The sequence below is a fragment of the Oncorhynchus clarkii genome, chromosome 5, assembly GCF_045791955.1.
Source record: "Oncorhynchus clarkii lewisi isolate Uvic-CL-2024 chromosome 5, UVic_Ocla_1.0, whole genome shotgun sequence".
NCBI lineage: Eukaryota > Metazoa > Chordata > Actinopteri > Salmoniformes > Salmonidae > Oncorhynchus > Oncorhynchus clarkii.
Window position 1 is genome coordinate 80,399,174 of NC_092151.1, and position 23,981 is coordinate 80,423,154.

General features: G+C 44.6%; 1 protein-coding gene across 2 annotated transcripts in view; it reads right to left on the bottom strand.

The window, feature by feature from the left end:
* The window catches only part of LOC139409430 (tensin 3, tandem duplicate 2), an 88,278-nt gene that overhangs the window by 56,515 nt on the left and 7,782 nt on the right, over positions 1-23,981 (bottom strand). For both annotated transcript variants that reach the window (XM_071154579.1, XM_071154580.1), the window contains 7 exons: positions 9,434-9,517; positions 7,785-7,897; positions 7,595-7,655; positions 4,458-4,533; positions 4,181-4,310; positions 3,730-3,795; positions 140-244 (listed from right to left, as the gene is read on the bottom strand). In XM_071154579.1, coding sequence (XP_071010680.1) covers positions 140-244; positions 3,730-3,795; positions 4,181-4,310; positions 4,458-4,533; positions 7,595-7,655; positions 7,785-7,897; positions 9,434-9,517 — 635 coding nt within the window. The remainder of the gene's footprint in view (positions 1-139; positions 245-3,729; positions 3,796-4,180; positions 4,311-4,457; positions 4,534-7,594; positions 7,656-7,784; positions 7,898-9,433; positions 9,518-23,981) is intronic.

The following is a 23,981-nucleotide window of genomic DNA, read 5'->3' on the forward strand; positions in this document are numbered from 1 at the left end:
CTTCAGGAGAGATGTTACAATACCTAGTCCTTCAGGAGAGATGTTACAATACCTAGTCCTTCAGGAGAGATGTTACAATACCTAGTCCTTCAGGAGAGATGTTACAATACCTAGTCCTTCAGGAGAGATGTTACAATACCTAGTCCTTCTGGAGAGATGTACTCATAGGAGTCCCGTCGAACCAGGGGGTCCCAGGTATCGTAGTCCACGATGACAGAGGGTCCGTTTTGCCAGTGACCACTGCCTTCAGATGACAAAACCATATAAAGAGAAATAAACAGAGAGCGAGAGAGAGAGAGAGAGACTGAGGGAGACTGAGGACAATCTCCGTCATGGGTTTGTTGCACAACAGCCCAGCATTGTCAAGGAACACACTATATTCTTTAACAACATCAGCTGATCCCAGGAGAGGACCATTTTTGTTTATTTACTTAAAAAAATATTGTAGAAAATATGAATTCTTTCCATTTTTTTGTGTGAGTTTGTGTGCACACGTGCATGTGTGCGTGATTGAGTATGTGAGTGAGCAAAGTGGAGGTGTGTTTATGTGTATGGATGGTTGAATCCTGAGCTCTTTGCAGTTCTGCTCTGTCTGTTTCTTTGCCTGTATCTGGGATCTGCATTCCTGGGTGATGTGTGTGTGATAAGAGCCTTTATTGTTTCCTGTTGAGTGGAGCAGTGTGTGTTACAGATGAGTGTGTGTTACAGAGGAGTGTGTGTGTGTTACAGAGGAGTGTGTGTGTGTTACAGAGGAGTGTGTGTTACAGAGGAGTGTGTGTGTGTTACAGAGGAGTGTGTGTTACAGAGGAGTGTGTGGTACAGAGGAGTGTGTGGTACAGAGCAGTGTGTGTTACAGAGGAGTGTGTGTTACAGAGGAGTGTGTGTTACAGAGGAGTGTGTGTTACAGAGCAGTGTGTGTTATGTGTGTGTTACAGAGGAGTGTGTGTTACAGAGGAGTGTGTGTGTGTTACAGAGGAGTGTGTGTAACAGAGCAGTGTGTGTTACAGAGCAGTGTGTGTTACAGAGCAGTGTGTGTGTGTTACAGAGGAGTGTGTGTGTGTTACAGAGGAGTGTGTGTTACAGAGGAGTGTGTGTTACAGAGGAGTGTGTGTTACAGAGCAGTGTGTGTTACAGAGGAGTGTGTGTTACAGAGCAGTGTGTGTTACAGAGGAGTGTGTGTTACAGAGCAGTGTGTGTTATGTGTGTGTTACAGAGGAGTGTGTGTTACAGAGGAGTGTGTGTGTGTTACAGAAGAGTGTGGGTTACAGAGCAGTGTGTGTAACAGAGGAGTGTGTGTTACAGAGGAGTGTGTGTTACAGAGGAGTGTGTGTTACAGAGGAGTGTGTGTGTGTTACAGAGGAGTGTGTGTGTGTTACAGAGGAGTGTGTGTTACAGAGCAGTGTGTGTTACAGAGGAGTGTGTGTTACAGAGGAGTGTGTGTGTGTTACAGAGGAGTGTGTGTGTGTTACAGAGGAGTGTGTGTTACAGAGGAGTGTGTGTTACAGAGGAGTGTGTGTTACAGAGCAATGTGTGTTACAGAGGAGTGTGTGTGTGTTACAGAGGAGTGTGTGTGTGTTACAGAGGAGTGTGTGTTACAGAGGAGTGTGTGTTACAGAGGAGTGTGTGTTACAGAGCAGTGTGTGTTACAGAGCAGTGTGTGTTACAGAGGAGTGTGTGTTACAGAGCAGTGTGTGTTATGTGTGTGTTACAGAGGAGTGTGTGTTACAGAGGAGTGTGTGTGTGTTACAGAGGAGTGTGTGTAACAGAGCAGTGTGTGTTACAGAGCAGTGTGTGTTACAGAGCAGTGTGTGTGTGTTACAGAGGAGTGTGTGTGTGTTACAGAGGAGTGTGTGTTACAGAGGAGTGTGTGTTACAGAGGAGTGTGTGTTACAGAGCAGTGTGTGTTACAGAGGAGTGTGTGTTACAGAGGAGTGTGTGTTACAGAGGAGTGTGTGTTACAGAGCAGTGTGTGTTACAGAGCAGTGTGTGTTACAGAGGAGTGTGTGTTACAGAGCAGTGTGTGTTACAGAGGAGTGTGTGTTACAGAGGAGTGTGTGTTACAGAGGAGTGTGTGTTACAGAGCAGTGTGTGTTACAGAGGAGTGTGTGTTACAGAGCAGTGTGTGTTACAGAGCAGTGTGTGTTACAGTTAGCCAGTCTCTGCAGTGTGCTGAATACTGCCCCTTTCTGGAAAGAGCAAGAAGGCACAGGTTGCTTGGTCAAATCTTTTGGCACAATTTCTGCTCACACAAGCATATTCTGAAACAGACATGTCTGTGTCTGTTCAGACTAACTGAACAGGTGAACAATTCTGATGTGGTGGTCTCAGAAGGATTGGTTTTGATTTGATAGTGAGTCATGATATTTGTCTGTTCTACTCTGTTCTGTTCTGCTCTGTTCTGTTCTGTTCTGCTCTGTTCTGCTCTGCTCTGCTATGTTCTGTTCTGCTCTGTTCTGTTCTGCTCTGTTCTGTTCTGCTCTGTTCCATTCTGCTCTGTTCCATTCTGCTCCGTTCCGTTCTGTTCTGCTCCATTCTGTTCTGCTTTGTTCTGTTTTGATTTGTTCCGTTCTGTTCTGCTCTGTTCTGTTCTGCTCTGTTCTGTTCTGTTCTGTTCTTCTCTGTTCTGCTCTGTTCTGTTCTGCTCTGTTCTGTTCTGCTCTGTTCTGCTCTGCTCTGTTCTGTTCTGCTCTGTTCTGTTCTGCTCTGTTCTGCTCTGTTATGTTCTGCTCTGTTCCACTCTGTTCTGTTCTACTCTGTTCTGCTCTGTTCTGTTCTGTTCTGCTCTGTTCTGTTCTTCTCTGTTCTGTTATGTTCTGCTCTTTTCTGCTCTGCTCTGCTCTGTTCTTCTCTGTTCTGTTCTGTTCTGCTCTGTTCTGCTCTGCTCTGTTCGGTTCTGTTCTGTTCTGCTCTGTTCTAATTCTGCTCGGCTCTGTATTGTTCTGCTCTGTTCTGTTATGCTCTGTTCTGTTCTTTTGTGACGGCAGCTGACAGGATGTGTGACTGCAGGGTGAAGGGCTGTGACAGCAGCTGACAGGATATGTGACTGCAGGGTGAAGGGCTGTGACGGCAGCTGACAGGATGTGTGACTGCAGGGTAAAGGGCTGTGACGGCAGCTGACAGGATGTGTGACTGCAGGGTGAAGGGCTGTGACGGCAGCTGACAGGATATATAAGAGCCATTTTGATAGGGTTTGTGTTTGTCTAGTTTTGTCTGTTTTGGGCTGTCAGTTCTCACCACTAGAGAGCAGTCTCACTGAGGTTATGGGTCAGGTGGTAGGTCAGTTGATGGCTCAGGTGTATAAGATCGCAGGTAACCAGGTAGTAGTCATGCATGGGTGAACAGGACATTCACATGGTTTTTACAGCTATTCACAAGGCTGCCTTTAACCCGGATTACTCAACCACAAATCGTCACCACCATGGTAAATCATCAAGTTTAATCTGTCCTCATATTATTTTATTCAATAAATGGGAACATCCCCCAACTGTATCTAAGTCTGGACATTACCTCAACGTGTCAAAAACAGTTTGCATCACTCATGCATCGTGACGAATTGGAACTTTTAAATAGTCCTTACAGGATGTGTGACTGTAGGGTGACGGGGTTGGCAGGGGCTGTTAGTCAGCCACACCAGCTGTAGTGGTGGTCCAGGTGTGTGTTCGTTGGACCAATGGTGGTTTGAAGAGGAGATTAGGATTATGCTTAACAACGATGACGGCCGGGAATTACCTGGCATCCTTTCAGGACTTTCAGAGAACACCAACTCAACTTTCCCATCATCTGGAAACCTGGGATCTGGAAAAAGGAGGGAAGGTGATCATCCATCTCTATCTGTGTGTGTGCAGGTCTACCTGCATGCGTTGGCTTTCGTCTGTATTTCACGCCTGCACTCATCACCTGGTGATTAGACCAAGGTTAGCCTGTGACAATACTTACACAGAGAGAAAGAGAGAGAGGGAGGGAGGGAGGGGGAGAGAGAGAGAGAGAGAGAGAGAGAGAGAGAGAGAGAGAGAGAGAGAGAGAGAGAGAGAGAGAGAGAGAGAGAGAGAGAGAGAGAGAGAGAGAGAGAGAGGAGAGAGAGAGGAGAGAGAGAGAGAGAGAGAGGAGAGAGAGAGAGAGAGAGAGTAGGTCATTCATTGCATTAGGCTTCCCAGTAGGCCTACTACTACTACTACTGTACCTATATAAGCTGTGTCAAGGTCTTCCTTGGGGAAAAGCAGGGGGCGACCGTGGATAATGCCAGTGTGAAACTGGAGCCTGAAGATGACCTCTCGGCTGGCTGTCTGGTGGTTTTTATTATAACACACCACCTGAACCACAGACAGCAGACACAGACAGTTACCTCACCTGGCTGTCTATAAGGTTCATACAGTCAGACCACTGAGCTTTGTATAACATTCCATTCAATTCTGGATTTTAAAAGTGCAGGTACGGTATATGAGTGTGATTATACTTACCATTATGTCTCCCTTCAGCAGTTGAGCTGGTTGCAGTACAAAGTAAACCTTGTCTGTCTGCACTGCTCGCACGTGACTGTGACAGATATAAACACACACAGACAAAGTAAACCCTGTCTGTCTGCACTGCTCGCACGTGACTGTGACAGATATAAACACACACAGACAAAGTAAACACACATTTGCATTTAGATTTGAGTCATTTAGCAGACACTCTTATCCAGAGTGACTTACAGTGAGTGGATACATTTTCATACTTTTTCATACTCATAATATTATTACCATGGTAACACTATATTTCCATAGTCCATCTGTAGATCAATCAATCAATCAATCAAATGTATATATAAAGCCTTTTTTTTATTCAGCAGAAGTCACAAAGTGCTGTACAGAAACCCAGCCTAAAACCCCAAACAGCAATCAATGCAGATGCTCTACAGACTATCTACAACAGACTATCAGTAATATTTATTAACCCTTACCCTTATTCTAAACCTAACCATAACACTACAATAAAACAATTTTAAAAAGGGTTCTGCAGCGGCCCCATAGGACAGTTGTCACAACTTCCGCCGAAGTTGGTCCCTCTCCTTGTTCGGGCGGCGTTCGGCGTTCGAAGTCACCGACTTTCTAGTCATCGTTGATCCTCTTTTCATTTTCCTTTGGTTTTGTCTTGTCTTGTATTACACCTGGTTCCAATCCCATTCATTACATGTTGTGTATTTAACCCTCTGTTCCCCCTCATGTCTTGTCGATGATTGTTTGTTTGTAAGCATTGTGCAAGATATGTTCTGGTGTGTGACAGGTTTTGTACCCACTTGTATTATTTTGTATATTTTGGTTTTCTGAGTTTTTGAGCGCTTATTAAACTGCTCCGTTTATACCAAGTTCGATCTCCTGCGCCTGACTTCCCTGCCACCAGCACGCACCCCTTTACAGTGGTATTCAAAGTCGGGGTCGCAGGGAATTGCAGTGGGGTCGCCAATTATTATTATGATTTTTAATTGTATTTTTAGGAGCAAAAAAATAAGAGTACAGATTATTGTATTGGACAATATACAAAGTGTTTGAGAAAGATTATTTGAAAAAAAAAATGTATTGGTAAATATATTTATTGGTTTATTTCCATTTTGATAAGAGATGAAAATACAATGAATTGAAGGTTGTTTTTTTTATGTAAAAATCTACATTTACAGATTTTAAGGTTGTGTCATTAGATTTGGGCAACAAATTTGGTCCCCAGAAATTCTGGTGTAAATAAATGGTGTCCGCACTGCCATAGTTTCATTTTGGGTTCCCCTGTGTAAAGGGTTCTACATGGAACTCAAAAGGTGTTCTTCACAGCTAAGGAACACCTTTTTTTCTAAGAGTGTAACTGTAACCTTAGCAAATAGTTGCTTTTCAACAGATACAGTGCCTTGCGAAAGTATTCGGCCCCCTTGAACTTTGCGACCTTTTGCCACATTTCAGGCTTCAAACATAAAGATATAAAACTGTATTTTTTTTGTGAAGAATCAACAACAAGTGGGACACAATCATGAAGTGGAACGACATTTATTGGATATTTCAAACTTTTTTAACAAATCAAAAACTGAAAAATTGGGCGTGCAAAATTATTCAGCCCCCTTAAGTTAATACTTTGTAGCGCCACCTTTTGCTGCGATTACAGCTGTAAGTCGCTTGGGGTATGTCTCTATCAGTTTTGCACATCGAGAGACTGAAATGTTTTCCCATTCCTCCTTGCAAAACAGCTCGAGCTTAGTGAGGTTGGATGGAGAGCATTTGTGAACAGCAGTTTTCAGTTCTTTCCACAGATTCTCAATTGGATTCAGGTCTGGACTTTGACTTGGCCATTCTAACACCTGGATATGTTTATTTTTGAACCATTCCATTGTAGATTTTGCTTTATGTTTTGGATCATTGTCTTGTCGGAAGACAAATCTCCGTCCCAGTCTCAGGTCTTTTGCAGACTCCATCAGGTTTTCTTCCAGAATGGTCCTGTATTTGGCTCCATCCATCTTCCCATCAATTTTAACCATCTTCCCTGTCCCTGCTGAAGAAAAGCAGGCCCAAACCATGATGCTGCCACCACCATGTTTGACAGTGGGGATGGTGTGTTCAGGGTGATGAGCTGTGTTGCTTTTACGCCAAACATAACGTTTTGCATTGTTGCCAAAAAGTTCAATTTTGGTTTCATCTGACCAGAGCACCTTCTTCCACATGTTTGGTGTCTCTCCCAGGTGGCTTGTGGCAAACTTTAAACGACACTTTTTATGGATATCTTTAAGAAATGGCTTTCTTCTTGCCACTCTTCAATAAGGCCAGATTTGTGCAATATACGACTGATTGTTGTCCTATGGACAGAGTCTCCCACCTCAGCTGTAGATCTCTGCAGTTCATCCAGAGTGATCATGGGCCTCTTGGCTGATCAGTCTTCTCCTTGTATGAGCTGAAAGTTTAGAGGGACGGCCAGGTCTTGGTAGATTTGCAGTGGTCTGATACTCCTTCCATTTCAATATTATCGCTTGCACAGTGCTCCTTGGGATGTTTAAAGCTTGGGAAATCTTTTTGTATCCAAATCCGGCTTCTTCACAACAGTATCTCGGACCTGCCTGGTGTGTTCCTTGTTCTTCATGATGCTCTCTGCGCTTTTAACGGACCTCTGAGACTATCACAGTGCAGGTGCATTTATACGGAGACTTGATTACACACAGGTGGATTGTATTTATCATCATTAGTCATTTAGGTCAACATTGGATCATTCAGAGATCCTCACTGAACTTCTGGAGAGAGTTTGCTGCACTGAAAGTAAAGGGGCTGAATAATTTTGCACGCCCAATTTTTCAGTTTTTGATTTGTTAAAAAAGTTTGAAATATCCAATAAATGTTGTTCCACTTCATGATTGTGTCCCACGTTGTTGATTCTTCACAAAAAAATACAGTTTTATATATTTATGTTTGAAGCCTGAAATGTGGCAAAAGGTCGCAAAGTTCAAGGGGGCCGAATACTTTCGCAAGGCACTGTAGTTTGTTGATACTATGATGCTCTACAGATGCTCTACAGATGCTCTACAGATGCTCTACAGATAGACTATCCGGAACATTCAAATGAAGTGTGAATGAGTATGGTATCTCACTAGACTGCTGAAGTACAGACGACCTGCAGGCTCTGGTACACTCTCAGGAACAGACGACATCCTGCAGACAACACAAACAGGAAAAATATATCGCTAATTCAGTAGTGCATCATAAAATGTATATCTGAGAACAGTGTGTATCACTGTGACGTGAGAGGTGTAGTATAGTGTTTGTATGGGCATTTCTAACCTCCCTCAGAATTGATGTTGGGAACGCCGTGAAGAACCACACAAAGGAGGAAGAGAGGAGAGGGATCCATGTTCATAACTCCCCTCAGCAGACTGCTGAACATCCACACATACCTAGAGAGAGGGGGGGGGGATTGACCTCCCAAATCAATCAAGGGTGGTGCCACAGGGTTCAATTCTCGGGCCGGCTCTCTTTTCTGTATACATCAATGATGTTGCTCTTGCTGCTAGTGATTCTCTGATCCACCTCTACGCAGACGACACCATTCTGTATACTTCTGGCCCCTCCTTGGACACTGTGTTAACTAACCTCCAGACGAGCTTCAATGCCATACAACTCTCCTTCCGTGACCTCCAACTGCTCTTAAATACAAGTAAAACTAAATGCATGCTTTTCAATCGATCACTGCCCGCACCTGCCTGCCCGTCCAGCATCACTACTCTGGACGGCTCTGACTTAGAATACGTGGACAACTAAAAATACCTGGGTGTCTGGTTAGACTGTAAACTCTCCTTCCAGACTGACATCAAACATCTCCAATCGAAATTCCTTCACTCATGCTGCCAAACATACCCTCGTAAAACTGACCATCCTACCAATCCTAGACTTCGGTGATGTCATCTATAAAATAGCCTCCAACACTCTACTCAACAAACTGGATGCAGTCTATCACAGTGCCATCCGTTTTGTCACCAAAGCCCCATACACTACCCACCATTGCGACCTGTACGCTATCGTTGGTTGGCCCTCGCTTCATACTCGTCGCCAAACCCACTGGCTACAGGTTATCTACAAGTCTCTGCTAGGTAAAGCCCTGCCTTATCTCAGCTCACTGGTCACCATAGCAGCACCCACTCGTAGCACGCGCTCCAGCAGGTATATCTCACTGGTCACCCCCAAAGCCAATTCCTCCTTTGGTCGTCTTTCCTTCCAGTTCTCACCTGCCCATGACTGGAACGAATTGCAAAAATCTCTGAAGCTGGAGACTCACATCTCCCTCACTAGCTTTAAGCACCAGCTGTCAGAGCAGCTTACAGATCACTGCACCTGTACAAAGCCCATCTGTAAACAGCCCATCTATCTACCTACCTCATCCCCATACTGGTATTTATTTATTTAGCTCCTTTGCACCCCAGTATCTCTACCTGCACATTCATCTTCTGCCGATCTACCATTCCAGTGTTTAATTGCTATATTGTAATTACTTCACCACCATGACCTATTTATTTCCTTAACTTGCACTCACTGTATATAGACTTTTTGTTTTCTTTTGTTCTACTGTATTATTGACTGTATGTTTGTTTATTCCATGTGTAACTCTGTGTTGTTGAATGTGTCGAATTGCTATGCTTTATCTTGGCCAGGTCGCAGTTGCAAATGATAACTTGTTCTCAACTAGCCTACCTAGTTAAATAAAGGTGAAATAATGTATTTTTAATTTTCTTAATTGACCTCCCAAGTCTGACACCTGACCGCTTGATGTCAGGTAAAATTTCAGAACAAGGAAGCCCTCAGCCAGAGGGCCACATCTGAAGCTCACTGATGACCAGACAGTTGATCTTTGAACTATATTGATCTGTTGTGCAGAGGAGCTTCTGTGAACTTGATGTTAACCAATCAAATGTGCTTTGTGTGGGGTGGTTTCTTACCGTTTCTGCGAGGGATTCATCAGGGAAGATACTTTGTTGTTGTAGAACCTTCTCATGGCAAAGTGGTCTAGACACAGGTCTGCACTGAGGAGGACATAGACATTCAGTTTAGAGCCAGGTCTGCACTGAGGAGGACACACACATTCAGTCTAGATCCAGGTCTGCACTGAGGAGGACACGCACATTCAGTCTAGATCCAGGTCTGCACTGGGGGAGACACGCACATTCAGTCTAGATCCAGGTCTGCACTGAGGAGGACACACACATTCAGTCTAGATCCAGGTCTGCACTGAGGAGGACACACACATTCAGTCTAGATCCAGGTCTGCACTGAGGAGGACACACACATTCAGTCTAGATCCAGGTCTGCACTGGGGGAGACACGCACATTCAGTCTAGATCCAGGTCTGCACTGGGGGAGACATGCACATTCAGTCTAGATCCAGGTCTGCACTGGGGGAGACACGCACATTCAGTCTAGACCCAGGTCTGCACTGGGGGAGACACACACATTCAGTCTAGATCCAGGTCTGCACTGGGAGAAACACACACATTCAGTCTAGATCCAGGTCTGCACTGAGGAGGACACACACATTCAGTCTAGATCCAGGTCTGCACTGAGAAGGACACACACATTCAGTCTAGATCCAGGTCTGCACTGGGGGAGACACACACATTCAGTCTAGATCCAGGTTTGCCCTGAGGGAGACACACACATTCAGGATAGACCCAGGTCTGCACTGAGGACGACACACACATTCAGTCTAGATCCAGGTCTGCACTGAGAAGGACACACACATTCAGTCTAGATCCAGGTCTGCACTGGGGGAGACACGCACATTCAGTCTAGATCCAGGTCTGCACTGGGGGAGACACGCACATTCAGTCTAGATCCAGGTCTGCACTGGGGGAGACACGCACATTCAGTCTAGATCCAGGTTTGCCCTGAGGGAAACACACACATTCAGTCTAGATCCAGGTCTGCACTGAGGAGAACACACACATTCAGTCTAGATCCAGGTCTGCACTGAGAAGGACACACACATTCAGTCTAGATCCAGGTCTGCACTGGGGGAGACACGCACATTCAGTCTAGATCCAGGTCTGCACTGGGGGAGACACGCACATTCAGTCTAGATCCAGGTCTGCACTGGGGGAGACACGCACATTCAGTCTAGATCCAGGTCTGCACTGAGGAGGACACACATATTAGGTCTAGACCCAGGTCTACACTGAGGAGGACACGCACATTCAGTCTAGATCCAGGTCTGCACTGGGGGAGACACGCACATTCAGTCTAGATCCAGGTCTGCACTGAGGAGGACACACACATTCAGGATAGACCCAGGTCTGCACTGGGGGAGACACGCACATTCAGTCTAGATCCAGGTCTGCACTGAGGAGGACACACACATTCAGTCTAGATCCAGGTCTGCACTGAGGAGGACACACACATTCAGTCTAGATCCAGGTCTGCCCTGAGGGAGACACACACATTCAGTCTAGATCCAGGTCTGCCCTGAGGGAGACACACACATTCAGTCTAGACCCAGGTCTGCCCTGAGGGAGACACACACAGTGCATGAAAAGGCACATTTACAGGTAGAATACTCCAGTGCACGAACGTGTATATGTCCAGAAAAGGTTTAGTAAATCCCCAGAAACGACCACAACATCCACCCATTTACCAGGACACGTCTTGAAATTCCAGTTTGACGTCAGTTGCACTACATTTCTTTTCACGTCTGCTCACGTCGCTCCCATATTTGCCAGTAAATAATTGTGCACTTGTTCAGGTTACACATGCTAATACTAGTTATTGCTAGCTTGCCTTAGTTTCTTATTATTATCTAATAGTTATTTTACCCTGCCTTTATGTACATATCTACCTCAAATACATTGTATCCCAGCACATTGATCTGGTACCAGTACTCCCTGTGTGTAGCTTAATTATTGTGTATTTTATTTCTCCTATATATATTATAAAAATATATATATTCTGCATCGTTGGGAAGGGCTCATGAGCAAGTATTTCACAGTAAAGTATTGATTTGATTTGACTAGTATATTAAAAACATTTACATTTTTAAATTAATGAATTACAGTGAATTATGAATGCATTACTTTTAATTGTTTGTATTATTAATATCACATCAGGGTTCCTACACCTTTTCAGAAGTAAAATTCAAGCACCCCTATCGAGGTTTTCCCAGCCCCTCACAACATCCCTATACTAAAACATATGTTAGGTCCTTGGAAAAAAAACACACAAATCCACTTAATCACTTGAAGGATAATTTATTTCAGTAGAGCAGGAGAAAGCGGGTCACAGTATCTGCATTTCGGCTAAGCAGGGCCTAAGCAGGGGGGGCTACCTCAGATAAAGGAATATTCCATATTCAAAGATCACAGTACTGACAGGAGTCATCCAGTTTGGCCCATGGCGAGCCTCCATTGGGGTTCCTGTATTGCTATAGTTTTGAGGGTTGAGGGGTCTGTGGAATCCACTGTAGGTTGCCTTGAAGAAAACTCCCCAGACATGATCCGTGTGGTGTGGCTCGTCAAGGTGCTCTGGTCTCTTTCCAAGCAGCTCTGTAGTTCTTGACAACAACACACTGGTTTGCCGTATTGCAGGGCATCCTCTTCATTGCTCATCAGGTCAACATTAACTCCAGTCCAAATGTCTCTCTCATCCTCTGCAAGCATTCTCGACCATGCATATAGAAGCAAAATACAAAAAGGACAATAGAACACAGTAAACAAATGCATCAGTCTCAAATCAAATCAAATCATATTTGTCACATGTGCCAAATTCAACCTTACCATGAAATGCTTACTTACGAGCCCTTATAACCAACAATGCAGAGTTTTTAAAAAGTAAGTAAGAAAAATTTGCTAAATAGACTAAAGGAAAAAATAACAATTACAAAGATATGGGTAAGTCAAGGTAATTGAGGTAATATGTACGTACATGTATATAGAGGAAAGTGACTATGTGTAACAGTATAACTTTAGACCGACCCTCGCCCATACCCGGGAGCGAACCAGGGATCCTCTGCACACATCAACAACAGTCACCCACGAAGCATCGTTACCCATCGCTCCACAAAAGCCGCGGCCCTTGCAGAGCAAGGGGAACCACTACTTCAAGGTCTCAGAGCAAATGACGTCACCAGTCTCTTGACAACAAGGTAGATGAAATCCGAGCAAGCGTTGCCTTCCAGAGAGACATCAGAGATTGTAACGTTCTTTGTTTCACGGAAACATGGCTCACTCGGGATACATCAGAGTCGGTACAGCCACCTGGCTGGCCAGACACATATTCCAACACCACAGCAGTGAACCAATACACTCCTGTATTGTATATAGACACCATACTGCACTCCTTTCTCTAGTCTAGCTATATCCATACACATACACACGCACACACACACACACGCACACACACACACACACGCACACACTGGGGTAGAGATAGGGAAGCTGACACAGAGGCAGGAGGAATGTTATCATCATTTAACATTTAGGACTTCCGGCGCCGACAGAGATGGCCGCCTCGCTTCGCGTTCCTAGGAAACTATGCAGTTTTTTGTTTTTTTACGTGTTATTTCTTACATTAGTACCCCAGGTCATCTTAGGTTTCATTACATACAGTCGAGAAGAACTACTGAATATAAGATCAGCGTCAACTCACCATCAGTACGACCAAGAATATGTTTTTCGCGACGCGGATCCTGTGTTCTGCCTTACAAACAGGACAACGGAGTGGATCCTATGCAGCGACCCAAAAAAACGACTCCGAAAGAGAGGGAAACGAGGCGGTCTTCTGGTCAGACTCCGGAGACGGGCACACCGTGCACCACTCCCTAGCATTCTTCTTGCCAATGTCCAGTCTCTTGACAACAAGGTTGATGAAATCCGAGCAAGGGTAGCATTCCAGAGGGACATCAGAGACTGTGACGTCCTTTGCTTCACTGAAACATGGCTCACTGGAGAGACTCTATCCGAAGCGGTGCAGCCAACGGGTTTCTCCACGCATCGCGCTGACAGAAACAAACATCTTTCTGGTAAGAAGAGGGGCGGGTGCGTATGCCTCATGGCCAACGTGACATGGTGTGATGAAAGAAACATACAGGAACTCAAATCCTTCTGTTCACCTGATTTAGAATTCCTCACAATCAAATGTAGACCGCATTATCTACCAAGAGAATTCTCTTCGATTATAATCACAGCCGTATATATCCCCCCCCAAGCAGACACATCGATGGCTCTGAACGAACTTTATTTAACTCTCTGCAAACTGGAAACGATTTATCCGGAGGCTGCATTCATTGTAGCTGGGGATTTTAACAAGGCTAATCTGAAAACAAGACTCCCTAAATTTTATCAGCATATCGATTGCGCAACCAGGGGTGGAAAGACCTTGGATCATTGTTACTCTAACTTCCGCGACGCATATAAGGCCCTGCCCCGCCCCCCTTTCGGAAAAGCTGACCACGACTCCATTTTGTTGATCCCTGCCTACAGACAGAAACTAAAACAAGAGGCTCCCACGCTGAGGTCTGTCCAACGCTGGTCCGACCAAGCTGACTCCACACTCCAAGACTGCTTCCATCACGTGGACTGGGAGATGTTTCGTATTGCGTCAGATAACAACATTGACGAATACGCTGATTCGGTGAGCGAGTTCATTAGAACGTGCGTTGAAGATGTCGTTCCCATAGCAACGATTAAAACATTCCCTAACCAGAAACCGTGGATTGATGGCAGCATTCGTGTGAAACTGAAAGCGCGAACCACTGCTTTTAATCAGGGCAAGGTGTCTGGTAACATGACCGAATACAAACAGTGCAGCTATTCCCTCCGCAAGGCTATCAAACAAGCTAAGCGCCAGTACAGAGACAAAGTAGAATCTCAATTCAACGGCTCAGACACAAGAGGCATGTGGCAGGGTCTACAGTCAATCACGGACTACAGGAAGAAATCCAGCCCAGTCACGGACCAGGATGTCTTGCTCCCAGGCAGACTAAATAACTGTTTTGCCCGCTTTGAGGACAATACTGTGCCACTGACACGGCCTGCAACGAAAACATGCGGTCTCTCCTTCACTGCAGCCGAGGTGAGTAAGACATTTAAACGTGTTAACCCTCGCAAGGCTGCAGGCCCAGACGGCATCCCCAGCCGCGCCGTCAGAGCATGCGCAGACCAGCTGGCCGGTGTGTTTACGGACATATTCAATCAATCCCTATACCAGTCTGCTGTTCCCACATGCTTCAAGAGGGCCACCATTGTTCCTGTTCCCAAGAAAGCTAAGGTAACTGAGCTAAACGACTACCGCCCCGTAGCACTCACATCCGTCATCATGAAGTGCTTTGAGAGACTAGTCAAGGACCATATCACCTCCACCCTACCTGACACCCTAGACCCACTCCAATTTGCTTACCGCCCAAATAGGTCCACAGACGATGCAATCTCAACCACACTGCACACTGCCCTAACCCATCTGGACAAGAGGAATACCTATGTGAGAATGCTGTTCATCGACTACAGCTCGGCATTCAACACCATAGTACCCTCCAAGCTCGTCATCAAGCTCGAGACCCTGGGTCTCGACCCCGCCCTGTGCAACTGGGTACTGGACTTCCTGACGGGCCGCCCCCAGGTGGTGAGGGTAGGCAACAACATCTCCTCCCTGCTGATCCTCAACACTGGGGCCCCACAAGGGTGCGTTCTGAGCCCTCTCCTGTACTCCCTGTTCACCCACGACTGCGTGGCCACGCACGCCTCCAACTCAATCATCAAGTTTGCGGACGACACAACAGTGGTAGGCTTGATTACCAACAACGACGAGACGGCCTACAGGGAGGAGGTGAGGGCCCTCGGAGTGTGGTGTCAGGAAAATAACCTCACACTCAACGTCAACAAAACTAAGGAGATGATTGTGGACTTCAGGAAACAGCAGAGGGAACACCCCCCATCCACATCGATGGAACAGTAGTGGAGAGGGTACCAAGTTTTAAGTTCCTCGGCATACACATCACAGACAAACTGAATTGGTCCACTCACACAGACAGCATCGTGAAGAAGGCGCAGCAGCGCCTCTTCAACCTCAGGAGGCTGAAGAAATTCGGCTTGTCACCAAAAGCACTCACAAACTTCTACAGATGCACAATCGAGATCATCCTGGCGGGCTGTATCACCGCCTGGTATGGCAACTGCACCGCCCTCAACCGTAAGGCTCTCCAGAGGGTAGTGAGGTCTGCACAACGCATCACCGGGGGCAAACTACCTGCCCTCCAGGACACCTACACCACCCGATGTCACAGGAAGGCCATAAAGATCATCAAGGACATCAACCACCCGAGCCACTGCCTGTTCACCCCGCTATCATCCAGAAGGCGAGGTCAGTACAGGTGCATCAAAGCTGGGACCGAGAGACTGAAAAACAGCTTCTATCTCAAGGCCATCAGACTGTTAAACAGCCACCACTAACACTGAGTGGCTGCTGCCAACACACTGACACTGACTCAACTCCAGCCACTTTAATAATGGGAATTGATGGGAAATGATGTAAATATATCACTAGCCACTTTAAACAATGCTACCTTATATAATGTTACTTACCCTACATTATTCATCTCATATGCATACGTATATACTGTACTCTATATCATCGACTGTATCCTTATGTAATACATGTATCACTAGCCACTTTAAACTATGCCACTTTGTTTACATACTCATCTCATTTGTACATACTGTACTCGATACCATCTACTGTATCTTGCCTATGCTGCTCTGTACCATCACTCATTCATATATCCTTATGTACATATTCTTTATCCCCTTACACTGTGTACAAGACAGTAGTTTTGGAATTGTTAGTTAGATTACTTGTTATTACTGCATTGTCGGAACTAGAAGCACAAGCATTTCGCTACACTCGCATTAACATCTGCTAACCATGTGTATTTGACAAATAAATTTGATTTGATTTGATTTGACAATCACTACAGAGAGTCAGATGACAACCACGGGGGAACACACACACACCCACACAAACACACACACAAAAACCCACACACTCACTCACAAAAAGCATGCACAGACTGGAAATAAACACTTCCCCTTTCCTGCAATTGTTCTTCCAATCTTGTGTGACCCTTCCATTATCTCTCAGTGACATTACTGACACTCTAAAGTGAACTGAGGAGGACACACAGGGTTGCATCTCAAATGGTGCCCTATTATTCCTTCTATAGTGCACTACTTTTCACCAAGGCCCATAGGGCTCTGATCAGAAGTAGTGCACTATGTAGGGCAGGGATGATTAACTCCAGTCCTCAGGGACCACACATTTTCTTCATCCTTAGCAAAGCACAGCTGATTCTTCTAATTGCATTGTAAACTGAAGATCATGATTAGTTGATTATTGGAGTCAGGTGTGTTAGCTGGGGCTTTGGCAAAAGTGTGACACCAATCAGGCCCCCGAGGACTGGAGTTGCCCATCCCTGATGTAGGGAATAGGGTGCCATTTTGGGACACAAACATTAAAGTCAACTCTGGTCCTAGGAGGACACACAGCCTCACACATATGTCAGAGGACAGAACTACAAACAGAAAGCAACTCAGATGATATACTGTAGATATGTATCAGATAATGACAGGAAGTATTGCACAACAATATGTCATCACAGCAAAAAATGTCTGTTGATATTGAACTAAAGATTCCAAAGGCTCTATAGATGATTGGTTTGACGGGAATCTGTGGAAGCCATGAGTCGTGCTTGTTTTGTCAGCCAGCAGTGGCCTATCTCTGTGTCTCTGATGTAAGTAAGTGTTTGTTGTTGCTCTGTTTTCTGGTGACAAAGCCACATTTTTCTTGTGGGATTTATAAAGTGTATTTAATATTATATGATAGCTACAGTGCCTTCAGAAAGCATTCAAAACCCTTGACTTTTTCCATATTTTGTTGTGTTACAGGCTGGATTTAAAATGGATTACATGTAGATTTATTTTGTTACTGGCCTACACACAATACCCCATAATGTCAATGTGGAATTGTTTTACAAATGACGTAAAAATGAAAATCTGAAATGTCTTAAGTCAATAAGTACTCAACCTCTTTGTTATTGGAAGCCTAAATAAGTTCAGGAATAAAACATCTGCATAACAAGTCACATAATAAGTTGCATGGACTGTGTGTGTGCAATAATAGTGTTTAACATAAATTTGAATGACTACCTCATCTGTGTACCCCACACATACATTTAACTCTAAGGTCCCTCAGTCGAGCAGTGAATTTCAAACACAGATTCAACCACAAAAACCAGAGAGGTTTTTTAATGCCTCGCAAAGAAGGGCACCTATTGGTAGATGGGGGCATCTCCTTGAACTCGGCATGGCCTAGCGACTAGGTTGATGCCATTTGTTTCCCTTTCTGTGATGATTTAAGCCTGCACATTTTGGGATTTCAGCCCTATTTGATGATAAAGTTCATACTTCCCCTTTAGGATATGAAGGGGACCATTCAATCTTTTCATGTTGATATCTGTAGAGGTACAGATGACCCTGAACACGTGGCAAAAGGAATTTTGAAAATTGCCTGCACAGAAGCAGAGTTAGAGCATAAAGCCGTTTTATCTTTAGGGAGAATCTCATATGTTTCAGACTACATGATGCGCGCAGCTAGAATAACTCTGTGGCTTATCCACCCCAAACTCCCCCCCCCTGATGAGCCCATCGAAAATGGCATGTCTCTGTGTGACGCAGAGGCCACATTTTGTCCAAAGCATCATTAAATCACTACTAATCAGGCTTCATTCCAGGCTTACTATTTGCTTGGTTGCTACGGTCAGACCAAGCGAGCTATGGTCAAGTGGGGCATCTCCTTGAACTCGCTAGAGACTAGGTTGATGCCATTTGTTTCCCTTTCTGTGATGATTTAACCGCTTAAGGATCCACCCCTTTTTTTCAATTTTCGCCTAAAATGACATACCCAAATATAACTAACTGCCTGTAGCTCAGGCCCTGAAGCAAGGACATGCATATTGTTTTGGTACCAAAAAAGGAAACACTTTGAAGTTTGTGGAAATGTGAAAGCAATGCAGGAGAATATAACACAATAGGTCTGGTAAAAGATAATACTAAGAAAGAAAACAACCGTTCTTTTGTATTTTTTTCACCATGAGGCCAGTGGCGACTTTAAAACAGTTACATAGTTTAATGGCTGTGATAGGAGAAAACTGAGGATGTATCAACAACATTGTAGATATACCACAATTACTAACCTAATTGACAGTGTAAAGAAGGAAATCTGTACAGAATATACATCCTGTTAGCAATAAGGGACTAAAGTAAAACTGCAAAAAAATTCGCAAATTAACTTTATGTCCAACACAACACATCACCGAGTACCACTCTTCATATTTTCAAGCATGCTGGTGGCTGCATCATGTTATGGATATGCTTGTCATCGGCAATGAATAGGGAGGTATTTTTGGATAAAAATAAATGGAATAGAGCTAAGCACACACAAAATCTTAGTGGAAAACCTGTTTCAATCTGCTTTCAAACAGAGACTGGGAGAAAAATTCCCCTTTCAGCGGGATAATAATCTAAAACAGAAGGCCAAATATACACTGGAGTAGCTTACTAAGATGACATTGAATGTTCCTGAGTGGCCTGGGTAAAGTTTTGACATAAATCGGCTTGAAAATCTATGGCGAGACATCAAATTATCTGTCTAGCAATGATCAACAACCAACTTGACAGAGCTTGAATAACCTTTAAAAGAACAATGCGCAAATATTGTACAATCCAGGTGTACAAAGCTTAGAGTCATACCCAGAAAAATTGACATCTTTAATCGCTGTCAAAAGTGATTCTAACATGTATTGATTTAGGGGTGTGAATACTTATGTAAATTATATATTTCAGTATTTCATTTTCAATAAGTTTGCAAAAATGTCTAAAAGCATGTGTTCACTTTATCATTATGAAATATTGTGTGTAGACGGGTGAGAAAACAATAAATGTAATACATTTTGAATTCAGGTTGTAACACAACAATGTGGAATAAGCCAAAGGGTATGAATACTTTATGAAGGCATTGTACATACCTACATGTTATGTAGGCATCTACAGTATATTCTATATGTATGTAGGCATGGCGTTGACAGACACAGTCGCCTGTTTCTAGCTCCTAGCCAACTTGCCAGAATTTGGATTTTGTTGTTGTTATTTCTTGCATTATTTGCTCAGAATGCTTCTAGTACTATTACCTACAGCCAAAAATATCTTTGGAACATTAGATTGTCAATCACTCACCAGAAATTGGACCAGAAATTATTTGGTTAAAGTCACTGTTTTGTACATTCCCCCACAAGCCGACACAGAGACGACGCCTCTCAAGGAACTACACTTGACTTTACGCAAACTGGAAACTGCATATCCTGAGGCTATATTTATTGTAGCTGGGGACTTTAATAAAGGAAATCTGAGGGAAACACTCCCAAAATTCTATCAACACATCTCCTTTGCTACTCGCTGCAGGAACATTTTTAACCATTGCCACTCTCCCTTCCGGGATGGCTACAAGGCCCTCCATCTGACCACACCTCCATCCTGCTCCTCCCCGCCAATAAACAGAAACTAAAGCCGGAAGCACCCGGGGTAATGACTGTTCAACGTTGGTCTCACCAATTGGAATCTATGTTTCAAGATTGTTTTGATCACGTGGACTGGGATATGTTTTGGGGTCGCCTCTGGGAATAATATTGAAATATACAGTGACTTGATGACTGTTTCATGTCTAGTCCTGCTCATCCCCTCCGGCGTGCCATCATCGCCAGAATACTAACCACCAGTCCTGGTAATCATCATTACACACACCTGGCACTCATCATTACGCACACCTGGCACTCATCATTACGCACACCTGGCACTCATCATTACGCACACCTGGCACTCATCATTACGCACACCTGGCACTCATCATTACGCACACCTGGCACTCATCGTTATGATTCACACCTGGACCTCATTACCTCCCCTTTATAGGTCCCTTCCTTTTGTTCATTCCTCAGTTGGTATTGCACCTGTGTTCATATTACCTCGCTTCTGTTACGCTGGCTTGGTTCATGTTTGTTGTTTTCATTAAACGTTTTACCTGCACCTGCTACTTGACTCACGGCGTCATCATTACAGACTGAGTTCATCAGGAAGTGCATGGGGAACGTTGTTCTTACTGTGACAATTAGAACTAAATCCAAACTTAATTGCAGCATTTGTGCAAAACTGAAAAAGCGAACCATCACATTTAACCATGGCAAGGTGACTGGGAACATTGACATGTACAAACAGACCAGCTATGACCTCCGTAAGGCAATCAAAGAGGCAAAACATTAGTACAGAGACGGTGGAGTCGCTATACAACAGCTCAGACACGAGACGCATGTAGCAGGGACTCCAGACAAACACATCTTTAAAAAAAAAAGCCAGACACGTCACAGACACCGACACCTCGCTTTCTTCCCCTGCTTCGAAGAAACAACACGCAGCCGGCGACGTGTACCCTGCCACTCAAATGTACTATGTGCTCTGTGGCTGACATGAGTAAGACATTCAAGTGTGTTAACCCTCACAAGGGTCTGAACCCCTCCCTGTGCAACTGGATTATGGACGTCATGAAGGGCCGCCCCAGGTGGTGAAGTTAGGAAACAACACCTCGGCCACGCTGGTCCTGAACACGCGGTCCCCACATGGGTGCGTGCTCAGCATCCTCCTTTACTCCCTGTTCACCCATGACTGCATGACCATGTGCTTCTCCAACACAATCATCAAATTTGCTGACGACACAAGTGGTTACCAAAATTGACGAGACAGCCTACATAGAGAAGGTGAGGAGGTGAGTGCCTTGACAGAGTGGTGACAGGAAAATAATCATTCCCTCAATGTCAGCAGAGGCCGCAGTGGAGAGGGTCAAAAGCTTCAAGCTTCTCGACGTGCACATCCCTTTGGACCTGAAATGTTACCTTCACACCAACAGTGTGGTGAAGAAGGCGCAATAATTTGGCTTGGCCCCTAAGACCCTCAAACTTCTACAGATGCACCATTAAGAGCATCTGGTTGGGCTGTATCACCGCCTGGTACAGCAATTGCACCGTCTGCAACCGCAGGGCTCTCCAGAGGGTGGTGCGGTCATCCCAATGCACCATCGGGGCCACACTGCCTGCCCTCCAGGACATCTACAGTACCTGGTGTTACAGGAAGGCCAAGAAGTTAATCAAGGACCTCAGCCACCCGAAACACAGCCTGTGCACCCCACTTCCATCTAGAAGGTGGAGACAGTACAGGTACATCAAAGCTGGGACCGAGAGACTGATAAACAGCCACCACTAAACGGTCTCTGCACAGTACTCTACCCTCTGTCCAGTATCCTACTCTGCCCCTTAGTCACTGTCACTAGCCGGGTACCACTGAGTACTCTACCCCGCACCTTAGGGAATGCTGCCTTATGTACATAATCATTGAACACTGATCACTTTAATAATGTCTACACACTACCCTGAACAAAAATATAAACACATCAAAGGTTTTACTGAGTTACAGTTCATATAAGGAAATCAGTCAATTGAAAGGAATTCATTAGACGCCAATCTATGGATTTCACATGACGGAATACAAATATGCATCTGTTGGTCACAGATACCCTACAAAAGGTAGGGGCGTGGATCAGAAAACCTGTCAGTATCTGGTGTGACCATTTTCCTCATGCAGCGGGACACATCTCCTTCGCATAGAGTTGATCAGGCTGTTGATTGTGGCCTGTGGAATGTTCCACTCCTCTTCAATGGCTGTGCGAAGTTGCTGGATATTGGTGGGATTTGGAACATGCTGTCGTACACGTCGATCCAAAGCATCCCAAACAGGCCATGGAAGAACTGGGACATTTTCAGCTTCCAGGAATTGTGTACAGATCGTTGTGACATGGGCCGTGCATTATCATGCTGAAACATGAGGTGATGGTGGAGGATGAATGGCATGACAATGGGCCTCAGGATCTCGTCACGGTATCTCTGTGCATTCAAATTGCCATCGATAAAATGCAATTGTGTTCGTTGTCCGTAGCTTATGCGTGCTCATGCCATAACCCCACCTCCACCATGGGGCACTGTTCACAACAATGACATCAGCAAACCGCTTGCCCACACAATGCCACACACGCTGTCTGTCATCTGCCCAGTACAGTTGAAACCAGGATTCATCCATGAAGAGCACATTTCTGCATCGTGCCAGTGGCCATCAAAGGTGAGAATTTACCAACTGATATCAGTTAAGATGCCGAACTGCAGTCAGGTCAAGACCCTGGTGAGGACGACGATCATGCAGATGAGCTTCTCTGAGACGGTTTCTGACAGTTTGCGCAGGAATTCTTCAGTTGTGCAAACCCACATTTTCATCAGCTATACGTATGGGTGGCTGGTCTCAAACATGGTCTGCGGTTGTGAGGCTGGGTGGACGTACTGCCAAATTCTCTAAAATGACATTGGTGTCACTGATTAGGTGAATGGATAAGCATGAGTCAGGCGCAGGACACAGGTCAAATGTATGAGTAATAATCAGAGAATTTACTCAAAAAATAAGCAATGTTCCAACAAGGAAAAACACAAATATCCAGAGCACAAAATAACAAAACCACATGACAACGACAATCACGCACAAAACAGAAAGGGAAGCCAGAGGGTTAAATAAGGAACACTGATTATGGAATGGAAACCAGGTGTGTATAATGAAGACAAAACAAAACGAAAATGAAACATGGATCGGTGGGGACTAGAAAGCCGGTGACGTCAACCGCTGAACGCCACCCGAACAAGGAGAGGGACCAACTTCAGGGGAAGTCGTGACAGCTGGAGGCGGCTTATGATAGAGAAATTAACATAAATTTATCTGGCAACAGCTCTGGTGGACCTTCCTGCAGTCAGCATGCCAATTGCACGCTCCCTCAAAACTTGAGACATCTGTGGCATTGTGTTGTGTGACAAAATTGCACATTTTAGAGTGGCCTTTCATTGTCCCCAGCACAACATGCACGTGTAATGTTTAATCAACTTCTTGATATGCCACACTTGTCAGGTTGATGGATTAACTTGGCAAAGGAGAAATGCTCACAAACAGGGATGTAAACAAATTTGTGCACAAAATTTGAGAGAAATAAACTTTTTGTGAATTTTAAACATTTCTGGGATCTAATTATTTCATCCATGTGACCAACACTTTACATGTTGAGTTTATATTTTTGTTCAGTATATTTATATATAGTATCTACTGCTGAACTAAATTTGTGATAATCTTTTAATTTTGATTATTGTGTGCTTGTTTGACATTTACTGCATTGATTGATAGGAACTATGAATATAAGCATTTCACTGCAACAACACCTGCTAAACTGTGTACGTGACCAATAAAATCTGATTTGATTTGGTTCTACATGGGTTAAGTTAACCCCTCCCCTTTACACAGGTAACCCCTGGCAACATGATCC